Raw genomic sequence first — 18,411 nt, 5'->3', positions numbered from 1 at the left:
CAGTCTGAACCCCTGCACACAGTGGATGGAGATAAAGTCCTAGAGGTACACATGAAAGGTATTTTAGGAAAGACTGTTTGGATTAATCCCACCTCAGGCAAAGACAAACCCATCCGTGGGATTGTTTTTTTCAAGGACCTGGTTGCACTTGGTGGGTAATGCAGAAAGATGGAGAAAACCATTGTGTACCACAGGGAAACCTAGTCTTAAGTGAGAACTGTGTGTAAGGTTTCATTGTGATGCAGATCGAAATAGAATAAGGCATGGATAATGTCCTAGATTGCAAGGTAATGTGTGTGTTCTGTTCCCATCTGTTAGAGGTGTTGCAGTTATCTTCTGTTCATTGGGCAGTTTTTCTTTATCTCTTCCACAAACCAATCCTCCCTCTGGAGAGACATCTGCTGTTAATGGGCTATTGAGTATCACTGAATGACCGATCAAAATTGCATCAGCCCATTGTGAGATGCTCCGCCCATAGGGAGGAGCCAAGCATTCCAAACTGAATATAATCTGAGATTTTGGGAACAGCCTTTCAGAACAGCCTTTCCACCAGACTCCTAGAGGAGCAGCCCTTTCTCACTGGATTCCCAGAGGAAGACCAGGCCCATCTACGCCACCAATGGATCTTCAGAGGAAGACTACACACTTCTACAGGATCGCTGCTCCAACAGAACCACACCTGTCTGCAGGAAGACTGCAGGAGGAGTGCAGCCACCATTTTAATTGCACTGCTACCAACACCCTCACCCACAGGGTGTCAGGTTGTATTCTGACTCTGTCAGTGTTCTTTTTTTTTACTGCATTGATTTTTTGGGTTTTTTTTCCTTCCCTGATAAAGAACTGTTATTCCTGCTCCCACACCTGTGCCTGAGAGCCCCCTTAATTTCAAAATTATAACAATTTGGAGGGAGGGGGTTCACATTTTTCATTTCAGGAACAGCTACTGCCTTCCTTAGCAGACACCTGTCTTTTCAAAGCAAGACAAAGGGAAAGGTTCAAAACCTCAGTTATAATGCATATAAAGTTTGAAGGAACAAATAAAATAGGAATTGGGAATGTTCTATTAGTTCCAGAAGCAGGGTGAGATTTATTAGGACAGGACTTACAAGTGCAGTTTTACATTGGAATGCTCCCAGAGAAAGGGAAAATGGTAGTTAAGCTTCTCCAATTAAGGGAAGAAAATGAGGAAGAATTCATGAGATGGTGTGGGCAAAACCGAAAAACTGAGGTAAATTGAACATGAAACCTATAGTAATAAAATTAGTTATTGAGAGCCATCCAGTCTGGGTACAACAATACCCACTCTCCCTGGAAGGGACACAAGGACTGCAGCAGCTGATCCAGGACCTGCTTGAGGATGGGACCTTAGAACCATGCATGTCCCCCCATAATACACTCATATTACCAGTAAAGAAGTCAGATGGGACTTACAGGCTTGTCCAAGATTAAGAGAAGTGAACAAAAGAGCAGTGAATCAGTACCTACTAGGGCCTAACCCCTAAACGCTACTGAGTAATATCCCCCCAGCACACCAGTGGTTTAGCATGATAGACCTAAAAGATGCATTTTGGGTGTGCCCACTGGCAGAGAAAGTGGGATATATTTGCATTTGAATGGGAGGACCCCAATTCTGAGAGGAAGCAACAGCTTTGGTGGACTGGGTTACCCCAAGGGTTTTCTGAATTCCCAAACCTCTTCGGTCAAGCCTTGGGAGAAGTACTACAACTCTTTTACATTAAACCTGAGATAAAGTTCATCCAATATGTAAATTATTTGCTTCTATCAGGACGGGAAGAAAAAGAAGTTTGGGAATCAACCATAGTGTTGTTGAATTTTCTGGGGGACCAAAGACCTCAGGTATCAAAAGGGAAAGTCAAATTTGTAGACATAGAACTAAAATACCTAGGAGATGGGATTTGTCAAGGGAGCTGGGGGCTGAACCCTGAGAGAATTACAGGGATAGTCTCACTCCCACGGCCAAAAACAAAGAGGAAAGGCAGAAGGTTTTTAGGACTTTTGGGATATTGTAAGCTATGGATTGAAGGATACACACACGCTGTCAAGTTCTTGTATGAAATGTTAGTAGAAGAAGAGATTAGGTGGGAAAAAGATGATGAACAAAAGTTTAAAGCTTTAAAGGAAAAATTAGTGCACCAGAACAGAGTCTTCCTGCCTTAGACAGATCCTTCTGTCTGTGGATATAGAAAAAGGGGTAACACAAAGAGTATTAGCCCAAGACTGGAGAGGATCCAGGAAGCCAGTGGCCTATTTATCAAAATTACTAGACCTTGTCAGCTGGGGGTGGCAACCTGCATTCAGGCTGTGGCAGTGACTGCCCTACTCCTTGCAGAAAGAAAAAAATTAACCTTTTGGGGGGAAATCAAAGATATATATATCCCTAACTCAGTAAGGAGTATCCTGAGCCAAAAGGCTGAGAAATGGCTCACTGATTCCTGAGTGCTAAATTATGAAGCCATCTTAATACATAATGGTTTAGAGCTAATCATGAGTAACCAACTCAACTCTGCCCAGTTTTTGTATGGAGGACCAGATGAGGCACTAATACATAATTGCCTAAAGGTTATAAACTATCAAACCAAAGTAAGAGAGAACCTAAGAGATCAAACTCTCCAAGGTGGAAAACGATTGTATATCGATGGATCTTCATAGGTAATAAGGGGGCACAGGGTATCGGGGTACACTATAGTGGATGAAAGGTTAGTAGCCATAGAAAACAGAAAGTTACCTTCCAACTGGTCAGCCCAAGGTGTGAGTTGTATGCCCTAAAGAGAGCTCTGGAAATATAAGCACAAAAAAGGGGAAAAATATATACAGACTGAAAATATGCTTTTAGAATAGTACATATCTTTGAAAAATTTTGGGAAGAGAGGGGGCTATTAAATTCAAAGGTTAAGGGAGTGATTCACATTATTAGAAATCCTAAAACTGCCAGAAATAGCAGTGGTGTATGTTAAAGGATATCAAAAAGTGGTGGCTCAAGAAAAACAAAGGACCGATTTAGCAGATTTAGATGGTAAGAATGCAGCCGAATCAGGGACAGAAAAATTAATGATAGCATTAAGTCTCATGAGAGAAATGCAAGAAGTCCCTGTATTCAGTGGAACAGAAGAGGAAGAACTCCTCAAAATGGGAGCCAAGAAAGATAACAAAGGGAAGTGGAGATTGGCAGATGGGAGGCAAATGTTGAATAAGCCCCTTGCTAAGAAAATGCTAGAAGGCATACATGGAACAACACATTGGGGTACACAAGTGCTAAGTGATCAATTTCTAAGGTATTTGGGATGCAAAGGAATTTTCAGAATAGCTAAGTAAGTAAGTGAATGGTGTGTGATATGTCAACAAGTAAATAACAATGATAAGGAAAACACCCAGGAGAGAGCGAGAACTAGCCTTAAGGCCCTTTCAAAACATCCAAGTAGACTTTACTGAGCTTCCCCAGGTACAACGGTGGAAATTATTGCCAGTGATAGTAGATCACTTGACTCATTGGGTAGAGGTGGTACCCACTGTGAAAGCCATTGCCAATGTTGTGAGTAAAACACTTCTAGAATCAATCAGTTCCCGATATGGAATGACAAACAGGATTGATTCAGACCAGGAAACTCATATCAATCGAAAATATTGCAGAAAGTTGTTCAGGCCCTGGGAGTAAAATGGGAATTACACAATCCATGGAAACCATAGAGTTCTGGTCAGGTTGGGAGGATGAATCAAACTCTTAAATGAGCTCAAGTTAAGCAAATTATTGAAACGCAACTGTTACAGATAAAATGTCCCCCTTTGCCCTTATTAAGAATTAGAACCCAACCCAAATCAGATCTGGGGGTGTCACTCCATGAAATGATGTTTGGGTTACCCTTCCTGACCTCACCCCAGAAGGTTGCCACCTATGAGGAAGGGGAAGCCAGAGATAGGTTATGTCCATAGCACAAACGTTAGAAGGGCTAAGACATAAAGGGGCAATTCCTCAAACTACCACCCTGGATTTCAGAATCCATAATATTAATCCTGAGGATTGGGCGATGATTAAGTCATGGAGACATCAGCCTCTAACTCCTCAGTAGGAAGGTCCCTTTCAGGTACTGCTCACCACCAAATCAGCGGTGTGAACTGCAGAGCAGGGATGGACTCATGGCAACAGAGTCAAAGGCCCACTAGAAGAACCCAAAGAGTGGACTGTAATATCCAGGCTGGGTGAAACAAGACTGACTTTCAAGTAGAGACTGAGAGACAACCAGAAAAATACTAAGATGCTCAAAAGGTAGAGTCAAGCATCCACCAACCAGCTCGAGAACTCTCTTTCTGTTTTAATGGGTGAGAATTACCAGCATCTGTTGAGGGGAAGTACACAAGGAACCGTAAAAGGTAATGGGACAGCTTCTTAAGGAAATAAGACAAAGGAAGGAGGGCAAGATGAGGTTGGCCCCTTTGTTTGCTACCAAGAAGGTTCCATAGCCCTGCTGCGGGTATCAACCCTGTAGGCATGGTAAGGTACAGACAAAAGGCCATACGAGACCTCTATAATTCCTCAATTGTCTTTTAATTCCACAGGGACTGGAGAGAAGGAGCAAATTGGCTTCTGCACTCACCCCTAAGATACATCAACTCTGGGTAGCAACCTCATAGGCACGGTAGATAGGAGTCAAAGCCATACTGGACCTCTGGGATGTCCTTTTGTCCATTCCAAAAAACTGTGTCCAAGGAAAATCTGAGATTTTTTTCTCCTGTTCCCATTGTCCTTGCCCACATCAATAGATGCTGGTATGACTCATTCAAAAGAGAGAGAAAATTTTTGACTGAACTGTTTGAACAAAATAACTTATAAAAAAAGAAAAGAGGAGTTTGTTATAGATGAGTAATCCTATTGTTGACTCTCGCAATTAAGGGGTGAATATTAAATATATGTTAAGAGAAGTTTTGTAGATGTATTGTTATCCTTCCCCTCCCCCTTGCATTGTTCTCACAGGATGGCCTCAGTAGTCAGGGCATTTGGGAGGGTCGACTTGTTACAGTGGCAGCACCTGACCTCCAATGAAGGGGTAAGACAGTGATGTCCACCACTGGACAGTGAAGAAGAAATCGATTGACAAGACTTTGGGAGGGGCTAGGGGTGTAAAGGACAGAGCATCCATTCTGTAGATGAGCACATAGTGTCAGAATCCTTTGCTCCTGGTGCTGTGTTCTTTTCTTTATTCAGTCTTCTGTTGTATTTTGATAAGGTCTTAAAAAAACATTTACATTTTTGAAAGTAAAAATAATTTCTCACATGGGGTTGGGGAATATGGGGCAAGGTTTTCCACACTGGGTCAGCTCTCGGGGTAAAACTTCACTGACCTGGCCAGAACTCCTTAGGAGAGACCCTGGATCAATATCAATCACAGAATGCTGAAATCACATCTTGTATAATAGGAACAGCAATAAAAGGCCCCCTTTAAGATAGGATTACATATTTCTGAGAAGCTCTTTGAAATATTTCTCCATAACTGTAAAAAGAAGCCTTCCTGCTGAACTGAACTAGACCAGAGGGAAATCAAGGCAGAGCCATGGTTTGTCAGGACTTGCTTGATCCTAATGAGCCCCGTGGTGCATTTGCAGCTGAGCCCTGGAACGTCAGGACTTGAGAGGAGGTTGCACAAACCTTTCCAGAAGTCAAAGACAGAAGAAAACCCCAAAGTGTCTCAAGGCATGAATGGGTCATGCTGAGGTCCATCCCAACAAAGGCTCCTCATGGACTCCTTGGAGGACAGAATTGGAGGCCAGGATTGTACATAAAATCTCTCAGAGGGTCAAAATGGAAAGGAAAATCCAAAGTACCTTAGAAACCCTGAGTACCTCAAAGCATTCATGAGCCCCACTGAGTGTCAGTACAAAGCTCTCAAGGGACTCGTTAAAGCAGATAATTGGGGCCATGATTGCACAAGCCTCTCACAGAGTCTGTATCAAAAGGGAAACACCAAGAACACCAAGTACCTAAAAATAACTGAGTACTTTGAAGCATTAATGGCCCACAAAATATCATTACTGATAAAGACTCTCAAGGGACTAATTAAAGGAGATAATGGAGTCTGTGACTTCACAATCTTTCTCATAGAACCTGTATCCAAAAGGGAAACACAAAGTAACTCAAAATAAATGAATACCCCGAAGCATTAATGAGCCCACTGAGTGTTGTTACTGACAAAGCCTCTCCAGGGACTAATTACAGCAGATAATTGAAGACTAGGATTGCACAATCCTCTCAGAGACTCCAAGGCAAAAACCAAACCCAAAGTCCTTTGAAAAACCTGCAGTCCCTACAGCGAGCATTAGGAGCCCCCAGGACCATTCCTGAGCAAGGCTCCCCAGGGACTCCTTCCAGCAGATCCTTGAGGCCACTGGGATGTGGGCTAGGGGGGTGATGCTGAGGGCAGGACAAGGGGCTGACAGTGCCCAGCCTGACTGGGGTTGTGCCAGGAGGCCCCAGGGCCTCAGGACAAGGTGTCTCCTCACAGCCCTTGGCAGCACAGACCCTGCTGTGCCCCAGGGCACCAAGACTTGGCTTCTCTTTGTCCCCACCTGTCATCACTGCCTCCAGTTCTCTGCTCTGCCTGGAGCCTGGGGACACTTTCTCAGTTGTGTCCCTCAGTGGGACCCATTAAAAGTGCAAGAAAGTTTGGAGTTGGATTCTGACTTGGAGTTCTGGAGAAGTTTCTTCAGCTCCCTCTCAGGGACTGATGTTCAGGGCTTGAGCACAAAGCTGCAGAGACTCATTAAAGTCCTTGTGCTGTGTCTGTGCTGCTGAGCTGGGCTGGGCTCCTGGCACAGAGGCAGTTTCTGGTAATCAAGAAGAGCTTCAAAAGCACATTTCTCTTGATAGCAGCTGTTCTGCCAGCCCAGCAGGGCTGGGGCACTGCCTGCAGCCACCCTGGGCACAGCACAGAGGCACAGAGAGCTTCAATCAGTCAGGGCTGGGAAGGTGCTGAGAAGTGCCTGGGGCACAATCACTGCCAGCCCTTGGCACAGGAACCTCTGGCTGCAGGACAATGCAGCTGCAGCTCCTGGAGCCATCTCCTAAAGCTGGAACATCCCAATGCCTACAGACTCCGATTGTCTCTTGTGCAGAGCAGCTAGGGGTGCCCAGGGCTGTCCTGCAGAGTAGGGTCCTGCAGCCCAGGGCACTGTGCAGGGGCAGGGACTCTGCTGCCTGCCAAGGACAGCTTTCAGCCAACCCTGGCAGCTGCTCCCAGCACTGGGGCACAAGGTCTGAGTGGGAGGAGACAGCTGGTAAGGCTTGGAAGTGATCTCCTTGTGTGGGGAGGATGCTGCATTGCTCAGGACTGCTCCCAGCATGGCATTCAACAGCAGAACATTTCTAAGCAGATTATACAGAGAGCACAGCGATGCAGGGACTGCATGAAAGGGGAAATCCTACTTTTTTAATCTGTTGCTCTGGGTTGCTTGGAAGGGAAATTGCACATACATATTCATCTCTCGATTCAGGTTGAGAAAAAAAAATTCTCAGATCTGAATAAACCGGGCAGTTGCGGAGATCAGCACAGGGCCCCTTAGAGGCAGCATCAGTGTCGCTTTTCTAGCCTCCACAGGGTTGCTCTGACGTTGCCATCAGAGCCTGCAGAGCCAGAGCTGTCCCTGGACAGTGCCAGAGTTGGGAGGGTCCTGCAGGGCAGAGCTGAGCCCCCAGGACTGGGCTGGGCTCTGGCAGCACTGGCAGGGCCCAGCTCTGGGCACAGGGAAGTAGCTGCTTGCAGGGACAGCTCCAGGCAGCAGAGCCCTGGGCAGGCAGTGGAGGGAAAGTGCCCCCAAGCTGTGCTGGGATATTTAAAGTCCTCTCCAAACCCAACTATTCCATGGTTACTTTTTTACAGATCCCCATGCCAAGGCATTGCAAATGTCCAACAGCAGCTCCATCAGGCATTTCCTCCTGCTGGCATTGGCAGATATGCAGCAGCTGCAGCTCCTGCACTTCTGCCTCTTGCTGGGCATCTCCCTGGCTGCCCTCCTGGGTAACGGCCTCATCATCAGTGTCGTAGCCTGCAGCCACCACCTGCACATGCCCATGTTCTTCTTCCTGCTCAACCTGGCCCTCAGCGACCTGGGCTTCATCTGCACCACTGTCCCCAAAGCCATGCAAAATTCCCTCTGGGACACCAGGAACATCTCCTACACAGGATGTGCTGCACAGCTATTTTCCATTATGTTCTTCCTGTCAGAAGAGTATTTCCTCTTGACCATCATGTGCCATGACCGCTACATGTCCATCTGCAAACCCCTGAACTACAGGACCCTCCTGGGCAGCAGAGCTTGTGCCCACATGGCAGCGGCTGCCTGGGCCACTGTCTTTCTCTTTTAGCTGATCCACACGGCCAATACATTTTCCCTGCCCCTGTGCCATGGCAATGCCCTGGGCCAGTTCTTCTGTGAAGTCCCCCAGATCCTCGAGCTCTCCTGCTCCATATTCCACCTCAGGGAACTGCGGCCTCTTGCTCTTAGTGGCTGTTTAGGACTCGGTTGTTTTGTGTTCATTGTTTTCTCCTATGTGCAGATTTTCAGGGCTGTGCTGAGGATCCCCTCTGAGCAGGGACGGCACAAAGCCTTTTCCACCTGCCTCCCTCACCTGGCAATGGTCTCCCAGTTCCTCACCACTGGCACATTTGCTCACCTAAAGCCCCCCTCCATCTCCTCGCCATCCCTGGATCTGGCCCTGTCAGTTCTGTACTCACTGGTGCCTCCAGCCCTGAACCCCCTCATCTACAGCCTGAGGAACCAGGAGCTCAAGGCTGCAGTGAGGACACTGATTAGTGGATGGTTTCAGAAACATTAAACTCCTGGCCAGTTTCTGCAAATAACTCGTAATAAGGCATGTTTCGTACTTCTTGTTGGTTTCCTTGGTTCTTTATGTTTATTTTACGTTTTTCATATTGTCCATCAAAAAAAGTAATTTTTTGTGCCATTTCTCATTTTGTTTCTCTCCACCTTTTTTGTGGCCACACACTGTGTCAATGAGGAGCTGTGCTGTTGGTGGCTTTAAATGAACTAAAGGATCTCCCAGCAGAGTTTTCTGCAGAGATGTCCTTTTGTTGCCTTCTCTGGAGCTGCAGCAGCAATGTCTGTGTGAAGAGCTAGGGGCAGATCAGTGCTGGCCCAGCAGCTGAGCCCAGCAGCAGCACTTGGTGTTGCCAGTGCTGCTGCCATGACCATGCCCCACTGCCCTGGTGGCCCTGGTGTTGATGTAGGGCCTGAGTGCTCTCAGGGCCAGGCACAGTCCTGGGGGTGGCAGTGCCAGGGCTGCAGCAGGGAAAGGCCAAGCGCCCTGCTGGGGCAGCACTGACGCCTCAGCCCAGGCCCTGGGGGCTCCAGACTCCTTGCCCAGGCTCTCTCAGGAACATGCCCAGGCCCATGCTTAGCACAGAAAACCCCCGTGAGCAGCCCCAGGCTGGCTGTGGGCAGGCTGGGGGCAAACAGCATGGCTGGGGCTCTGCAAGGGCCATGAGGGAGATGGGAAGGAGCAGCAGAGCAGGGATTGATCCATCCTCAGTGCACTGGACAGCCCAGGGCAGCGTCCCAGAGCGTCCTGATGGAGCTGCCAACAACATCCCCCCTCTGCAGCCCTGGCCTCTCCCCCAGCTCACACAGGTGCCCCATCCTTGCAGGCACAGACACGGCAGCACTGGCTCAGCAGCCCCTGTTTGCATTGCACACAGCTGGCGGGAGCACTCCCATGCTGTTGGTGTGGGGACATGAATCTGAGGGAGCACAAATGCCATCAGCCCCTGGGGCCAGCAAGGGCTGGGGGACACCAGGGAAACCACTCAGCTTTGTCCTGGCCTCTGCAGTCAGCCAGAAAGCCTGGCCCGGAAACCATCAGTGTCCGTCTCAACCTGGCTAAGCATGCAGGGGCAGGACTCAGGCCAGGCCTTGTGGGGCAGGGCCAGTGCCTCTGCAAGGCATTGCAAACAGGCAAGTGGCCCAGAGAGGAGGCTGCTCTGGGCCCTTGGTGGCATGGACAGAGCAGGGAGGGGGCCCAGGACATTTGTCAGCGCCAGCCTCTGTGCCCAGCCCTTGGCAGCCCTGGCTGCTGAGCCCAGCTTTGGCCTGGGCTGAGTTTGGCTGTGGCCCAGCTCCATCCTCCTGCGGGGCTCAGGGCCTGTTCCCAGCCATGGCCAGCCCTGGCTGCCTCTCTGCTGGCCCAGAGACTGGCAGAGCCCAGGGCAGGGCTGTCTGTGCAGCCCCACAGGTGCCACGGGCTCTGCAGGAGCTGGCAGAGGCTGCCCAGCAGGGAGGCCATGGAGCACAGAGCCCCAAGGCTGCTGTGGGCACCATGGCACAGGGGCTGTTCCCAGCTGCAATGCTCCTGGCCTGGGCTGGGCCTGCACAGGGGCTGGGCCACCATGGCTGGGCCAGCACAGGGCCACAAAGGCCACGCAGCCACTGCCGGGGCTGACAGCAAGGCCAGGCACACACAAGACATTGCTGAGCATGGCCTGCGCTGGCCAGGCCTGACTGTGCCAAAGGCAGAGCTCAGCTGCCCTTGGGGCTGCAGGAACAGTCCAAAGCCCAAAGAGCCTCCATGGCTGTGCTGGAGACCAAGGCTGCAGGAGGGACATGCAGGGCTGCTTTGGGATGAGGAGGGCATTGAATTCTAGTACACACCTCAGCTCTCTGATGATCCTGGTACCATGCTGGGCCCTGTTTCAGACTGGAGCAGAGCAGATTAGGGACATGTCAGATGCTGCTGGGACATCCCAGAGAGCTGAGGCAAGAGCTATGATGGTTGTTAAACTGTTCAAATGTTTAACTCGTGTTTGTTGGCAAGAAACCTTTCTGTGCCTCTGAGTGTCACCAGGCCCTGACCCCAAATGACACAAACCTGATGAGTTGCAGTTCCCACTGCACGGGCTGCACTTGCACCTTGGCTCTGCACAGGAGAGCTCTTCATCCCCTTTCTCTCTTTTCCTCCCTCTGGGCATGGAGGGAGCTCCTGACTTCAGCTTGTGACTCCTGTGTGCAAAGAACAAATCTGGGCAGAATTGGGGCACAGAGGGTTTGGGGGACCTTGGGATCTTTTCTGGGCACAGAAGGTGTTTTCCATTGCTCTGAGACTGTCTGCTGTGGAAAGTAGATTTAATATCCAGCAGAGGAATGACTTTTGCATTGGATGGAGCTGTGCCTTCCCTTGGCTTTGTTGGCTGACAAGAAATGAACATCCCTCTGTTTCTCGGGCAGCTCCTTCTCCAAGGAAAGCAGGTGGGAGTTGGAGCCAAGGAGCTGAAAGCTGCAGGTGCAGCCTGGGCTGGAGGGAGCTCAGATTTGCACAAGGCTGCTCTGGGTGCCAGGGCTTGGATGGGGGAAATGGTGGGGTGGGGGTAGGGACAGAGTCTGATTGATTGTGAGCCATGAAGGGTCTTGATTTTCATATCTATTCCAACTGCATGAGGAGGTACTTGGATTCAGTGTCAACTGCAGATTGCACATATCAATGAATTGTCAGGGAAAAAAAACAAAACAGGACCTAAAAAACCTTTTTGACCTGTCTTTTTACTTATAGTATATTCACTTTAAATAGGTTTCTGAAATTTGTGGAACTAACCACAAAAGGTTTGAAAATTAATATGAAATTATCCCCAGAGGCTTGGCTTGTTCAGGTGTTCTGAATGTTAATGAGCCCTGGGACACCGAATTCCTGAACTGAAGAGCTGAAGGCTGAACAAGCCTCTGGAGCAGGAAAATTCAGCAGCAGCCTCCAAGTTGCTGAGGATGTCAGCAGCCCCCACTGAGGCCATCCCTGCCCAGATACCGTGGGGGAATGGGCAGACAAGGAGAGCGTCCCTGGGGCTGGGGCAGCACAACTCAGAGGCACCAGCGGCTCCAGCTGGGAAATGGAGTGGGGAATGTGGCTGGGAAAGCCCTGCCTGGTCTGTGCCAAGCAGGACAGACAAGCCCTGACTCCCATCCACTAAAAAACTCTCTTGAGGAGACATTTAAAATGAATTACAATTGTTTGCGCCCTTTGAGTTAGATGCACTGGAGAAATACCAACAAGACATTGTCAGGACCACGAAACAACAAAAGAGCCTTTAGTGGGAACTTTTGAAAATTAGAGAAACTTTTGCAAAATGTTTATTATGACATTGCAGTGGTTTTGGTTTGTTAGTTTAAGATTTTTCTATTCTTGAGATTTGTTAATTATTGTATTTATCAGTGTGGTGGGTTTTCATGTCGGTTAAATATTTATGTACTTGTTTGATTGTGAGACAGCACTATGAAAAAGGTAAAGTAGGCTTAAAATTTTAGAATGGTATAAAGAAAATTTCATTAAAAGCAGCCTAAAGAAAAAAGGTAGTAAGAATTAAAATAAACTCTTCGTTACAATATTTTTTCTTTACAACTTTTTCTTTTTACTGACAATGTAAAGAAACTCAAAATTTCTAGTTAGTTTACTATTTCTAGAATAGTCTTTTTTAGTTTACATTGGGAGAGAAGTTTTTCTTTTTAAGATTATGGAGATTTTTTATATGAGGAAAAAATAGGGTTTTTTGGTTCTTAAATTTTGATGGATAACAGTTGTGTGGGGAACTTAGTTATTGTGAAGTTGTTTTTATTGTTACAAACTTTTTTACAGCTTTTTGATGTACAAGTTGACTTATGGGGTGTTGTTTTAAGGATGAGTTATTTAAAGGTAAAAATTTTTATTATTTACTTATAAAATGATTTTTATCTCTGAGAATAGAGATCTTCTTTTGGGGATGCTGGATTAAATTTTTTTCCCTGTTTAAAATTTTATGAAATTACAGTTATTTTAACATTTGTTTATTTAACATGGAAGTTTTTCTTCAATATTAATTTGAAAATTTTTTATAGTTTTATGTGTTATAAAGAAAAAGTTTTTTCTTTATAGTTTGTAGGAGGATTTTATTTTTTAGATTAAGGTATTTTTTCTTCTTTTTTATTTGGGATATAACTTCTTTACTGACTTTGATGGTTTTATGGCTCTTTTTATATGCTTGTATTTTTTTTTTCTTTTACTCGAGGGAGGATTGAAGTATTGAAAGGATTAGCACCTTACCCACCAGTAACTTGCAGTGGAAATTGTGGTTGGGTTGTGTTACAATTGGTTTTATGTCTGGTATTGGGGGTTTTATTGTCTTTAATTTTAGTTTCAGGGTTATTTTGTGTGGGTGGTAGGTTGTAGGGGTTTTTGGTGTGACTTGTGTTTCATGGAGGGGACTTGATGGTAAGCTTTTATAGCTGTGGCTAGCTTTGTTCTGGTTGAGGTCTTTTAGCCTCTTTTGTTTTACAGTTTGGCAGTTGCTGGGGTTTGGTTTGGTTAGAATGGGGCCAATGGGGAGGGGGAGCAGTGTGGGGAGGGTGGAAGGGGCTCAGTCTACAGCAGGGTTGCTTGGTTTGGTTTGGTTTTGTTTGCTTTGCTTTGCTTTGCTTTGCTTTGGTGTGGTGGAGATGGGAGCTGGGATGGGGGCCCGCTGCTTCTTTGTTGACTCAGAAAGAAAGAGGAGGTTCCTGGATTTTTTCATCTTTAACATATGTGTTTCACAGAGCCATGTTCAGTATCTTAGTGGTTTAACAGATTGTCGGTAACACAAGAAGCTTTGTATTACTTTTAAAAATTCTTCTCAAGTCAAACTATGAAAGACATTCAATCAACACAGAACACTTCTCGAGGCATTGACTTGGCCCATTCAACTTCACAAACTCTAAGCCTGTTCAATTTAATGTTAATCCAAATTTTCAGGAGAACAGAAACAGAAGAAGATTACACAGAAAGAGAGAAAGACAAAAAAGATAAAGAGAAGCACACACACAGCTACCAACTCCTGGATTCCAGCAGTGTTCAAATGGTAATTCCAAGAGGAGGTAGGGTCAAGATGTGTGCTTGCCTTGTGGTCAACCTTCAGTACCCCTTGGTCTCCCTGGGCCCTTCCCCCAGGTGGGACTTGGGCTCATTTGGTCCCGCAGGAGCTGGGCTGGGGGCTGCAGAGGTGGCTGTGGAGCATTGCCTGTGCTGTGCCAGGGACTGGCAGACACTGCTGGGCTGGGGTAGAGGCTCTGGGGGGATTGGGGTTCCAGGGCAGGGCAGGGCTGGGGTTCCAGGGCAGGTCAAGGCTGGACCTGCCCCTTCCTCCCCCCACACAAAATGTTTTGAGCCAACAATCTCCTCCCATCTGTCACAACAGGGAATGTTGGAGGTGAAATCCCAATTCTTGCCTTGGGTACCTGGATGAGAAGGACAGTTCTTTTTCATAGGAAGGAAAGCATGGAGCCCCACTGTTTAGAAGGCAGCTGATAGCCTCACTGGGCCAAGGCCAGCCAGACTTGTCAGAAATTGTTACCCCAGTTTTTTAAGATTTTCTAAGCCTTCTGATGTTGACATTCTTGTAGTGAACTTTCTCACACACTTTCTGTAATTAAGTCATTATTTTGCATTCCTTTATGGAGGAGGAGAGATGGACTGTTGGTTTGGCAAGTGTCATTGGAGAGGTGGCACTGTCACCCTCCAATCTGCTGTCACTTTTGGAAAACTATAAATGTTGGAGTCAGAAAATAAACTTCCCCTTTTTCTTCGCCTTGAGACCAGTGGTGTGTGCTTGTGTTTTTCCGTGTCCTGTAGCGACATCTGGTGATGCCGAAGTGTCTTGCAGCCTAGGCTGAGACACAGTCTGGATTGCTGGTGATGTTGTATTGTCCCCTTCTCTTTGGTGCTTTGCCTGCTGTTCTCGTGGTGATGGAAACCTCTGCGGGTTTCGAGCAGGATTCCCTCGTTTTGGACCTCTGGAGAGGAATCTTGGAGTGGAAACAGGTTTCAATTTCCTGGAGCGATTTTGAGAGATTGTTTTTGTGGGCCCGTGAAAGGGGTTTCTTTTCGGACTCTGTGAAGGCGTTCTCCAGGGAGGTGTGGTCTCTTGTGGGGGTCGGCCTCATGGATGCCCTCTTTGATGATTGCACCGTAGACGTCTGATTGCTGCTGGTGCAGGGGAAAAAGTGTGAGGAGCTTTGGCAGGGGTCCAGTTCTTGTACCCCTCGGAGTTCCCAGGGGAGCCCTTCCGTCTCGGACGTGGACAAGGGGGAGTTTGAGTTTCTGTGTGATGTGGAGTCCCCCTCCCCGCCCCGGGATGATGTGCTGGGGGGTGGCGACTGTTCCCCCGGGGTGGACTCCTGGTCCTGAATCAGGGGGGCGCAGCCCTGTGGGCTTCTGAGGGCTCTGTGGATTCAGCGGACCGTTTTAGCTCCACCCTGCCCTGCGCAGGCGGCTGGGTGGGGGACTGGTTGCCCTCTCTTTGTGCCTTCCCGGCACTTGAGGGTCAGCCTCCACCTCGGCTTGAGTCTGATTCGCTGACGACTCTTTGTCCGAATTGCGGTGTTTCCACGAAGTTCCCGCTGAGCGTGGCAGAGGCAGTTTCACTCGCCTTCGAGTCAGGCTCCTCGGCGGGGGGGGCGACTTTGCCCGTCTCTGGGCCTGCGCAGCCTGCTGAGCATGCGCAGTCAGTGGAAGCAGCCGGGGGCGGGGCGTTGGTTAGTATTCTGTCTGGCCTCGCTCGGGTGAGCAGGCTGTCCATCCCACTCCACTCGGTGGGGGCCGTGCCTTGCGGCTCAGGACGGACGCTCATAGGGAGTGTGCCGGGCTCCCTTGTGCTGCCCCGCAGTGACGCGGCTCCGCGGGCTGCACCTCTCTCGGTACCCCGCCCCTCTCCCATGTTGGGGGCCGGAGGCCCTGCGCCGGTCTCGTTCCGGTGCACACCAGGTTTGCGGGCCATGCTGGAACCTGTGCCCGCCAAGGCGCCCCATGCCGGGGCTGCAGCGCGACAGGGCGCTGAGGCGTTTACCTTACCTTTAGCGCAACTGCTGACACGGCCAGCGGGAGCCGGTGGGTGCCCGGGGCCATGGCGCTTCCTCATCAAATTTGTGGATGCTTCCCCTGTGCCAGGTGACTGTGCGTCCTAGGCACCCCGAGAGTTTCTGGCAAGAACTAAAAACTAAGTTCTATGAGATGTCTGAGCCTGCCTCCTTGCGGCATCCGCAGGGTCACAGAGTGGGGTTCTCTGGCTCTGCCGGTGCTGCAGGGGGCTCAGGGGCGAGTGGTGTTGAGTTGGCTCCCAGTCAATCATCTACTCTTGTCCCTGTGGGGCCCAAGCACCAGGACACAGCAGGTGCTGTGGCTTTGCTAGGGAGTTCCCAGACTTTCCCTGTGCTCAGGAGTGTTACTCATAACACCCATGAACCCATTTCGTATAAGCTGGAGAGGGAAGTCCATGATGTGGTTGCTCAGCATGGTTTGGGGTCTGCTGAGGTTATGCAGACTCTCCAGAGGGTTGCTATGGACGTGCTCATGCCTCATGACCTCCGCTTCTGTAGGAGGGTCATAGTGGCTCTGCCAGGTGTTCCTACTGTCTCCCAGATGGTGGAGGCCTGTGCGGACATCATCCCCTCGGGCCAGAAGTTGGCTGCCGTGGCTGCCGCTGTGCAGCCAGTCTGGGTGGCACCGCACGGCAAGCGGCCACAGCAGGGGACTGCGCAGGCTCGTAAGAAGCGGGGGAAGAAAACACAGAAGGTCAAATTCCCCATGTTTCTGTGCAGTCTGTGTGGTAGGCCAAATCACGTGTCCAATATTTGCAAGGGCACTGTTCATGTTAATGGCCAGGCTTTACCGGGCTCAGGAAACATGAAGCGGAGTGCGCAGCAGGAGGGGCACACCCAGACACAAGCTTCTCTCCAGACCCAGGAGCCGATAGAGGTCTCCTTTGCCGCTCGCAGTCAGCACCCGCGGATCAGCAGGTGTGGATGTCTGCACCGCAGCAACAGTTGTCTTAGAATCTTCTGAGATACGCAAGGTTCCCCTGGATGCCTTTGGTCCCTTGGGCGGGGGCATGAGTGCTCTTCTCATGGGGAGGTCTAGTGCCACCCTTCATGGCATCATTGTTCACCTGGGGCTCATTGATACAGATTTCACAGGGCAGATTTCTGCCATGGTCTCCACACCCACCCCCCATCACAATCCTGAAAGGGACACGGCTTGCTCGACTTGTGCCTTTTATGTCCTCTGTTTGCAGGACAGCTGACCGGTTGCGTGCAGCTGGCGGCTTTGGATCCACTGGGCCGCCTTAAGTTCACTGGACTGCTGTCCTGACCACGGACCATCCTGAGATGCTGTGTACCCTGTCTGTTCCTGGTGGAACACCATCAGAAATCCACCTCCGCGGGCTTCTCGACTGCGGTGCTGACGTCACGGTTCTCTCCCTTGCCGCCTGGCCCCCAGAGTGGCCCTTGGATCTGGTGGAGACATCTGTCGTGGGCCTGGGAAGAATGGCGCAATGCTATGTGAGCCAGCGGCCCGTACTGGTTATGAACCTGGAGGGACAGATGGCCTGGGTCAGGCCTCATGTTACTTCAACTCCTCCCAACTTCTGGGGGAGGGATGTTCTGTCTGTCTGTGGGGTGAGCATCAGGACAGTTTTTTGATGGGGGTCACTGTGATGAAGGGTGCAGAGTGTCCTATGCCTCCTATTTGGTGGCTGGTGGACAAACCTGTCTGGGAGAAGCAATGGCCCCTCTTTCAAGATAAATTGGATGCCCTTCGGAATTTGGTGCAGGAGTAGTGTGACCAGGGTCATCTGGAGCCTTCTCCCAGTCTCTGGAACACTCCTGTCTTCTGCTTCAAAAAGAAATCTGGGAAATGGAGGTTGTTGCAAGACCTCCAAAAGGTTAATGCCATGATGGAAAGCATGGGAACATTGCAGGTGGGCATGCCATCACCTACCATGCTTCCCACAGACTGGCTGGTCCTCATTGTGGATCTGAAGGATTGTTTCTTTACAATTCCTTTGCATTCTGATGACAGACCGAAGTTTGCCTTCTCAGTGCCAGCAATTAACAAGGCTGAGCCTGCACAGAGATATCAGTGGAGGACTTTGCCCCAGAGCATGCTCAGTTCTCCTGCCATATGCCAGTGGCATGTGGCCCGTGCCTTGTCTGGAGTTTGCAAGCAGTTTCCTGATGCACATCTGTATCATTATATGGACAACATTTTGGTGGCTGCGTCCACCCAGGATGAGCTGCTGAAGATTCAGCCTCGGTTGCTCGATGCTTTGCATGCTCATGGACTGCAGGTGGCTCCAGAAAATGTTCAACAACAACTGCCTTGGAAGTACTTGGGGGACAAAATTCTGGAACGGACGATCCGTCACCAGGAGGTGCAATTTGTGCATTCTGTGAAGACACTGAATGATGCTCAGAAATTGGTAGGTGTCATCATTTGGTTACGTTCGTACTTGGGACTAACTGACGCACAGCTGTCTCCTGTGTATGATTTGTTGAAAGGAGACTCTGATGTAAAGTTGCCTCCGCACACTGCCCCTGAGGCTTGTAAGGCATTGGAGGTGG

The 18,411-nt window shown here is 49.1% G+C and overlaps 1 protein-coding gene across 1 annotated transcript in view; it reads left to right on the top strand.

The window, feature by feature from the left end:
* Positions 1–15,199, top strand: part of LOC134433394 (olfactory receptor 14J1-like) — a gene marked incomplete at its 5' end in the record, with an annotated part of 33,742 nt that extends 18,543 nt beyond the window's left edge. Inside the window, one exon of the mRNA XM_063182251.1 lies at positions 15,068–15,199. Coding sequence (XP_063038321.1) covers positions 15,068–15,199 — 132 coding nt within the window. The remainder of the gene's footprint in view (positions 1–15,067) is intronic.
* Between the last annotated feature and the right edge of the window lie 3,212 nt (positions 15,200–18,411).

Source organism: Melospiza melodia, unplaced genomic scaffold, assembly GCF_035770615.1.
Source record: "Melospiza melodia melodia isolate bMelMel2 unplaced genomic scaffold, bMelMel2.pri scaffold_18, whole genome shotgun sequence".
In the NCBI taxonomy this organism is placed as follows: Eukaryota; Metazoa; Chordata; class Aves; order Passeriformes; family Passerellidae; genus Melospiza; species Melospiza melodia.
This window is presented reverse-complemented; position numbering and strand designations above follow the sequence as displayed.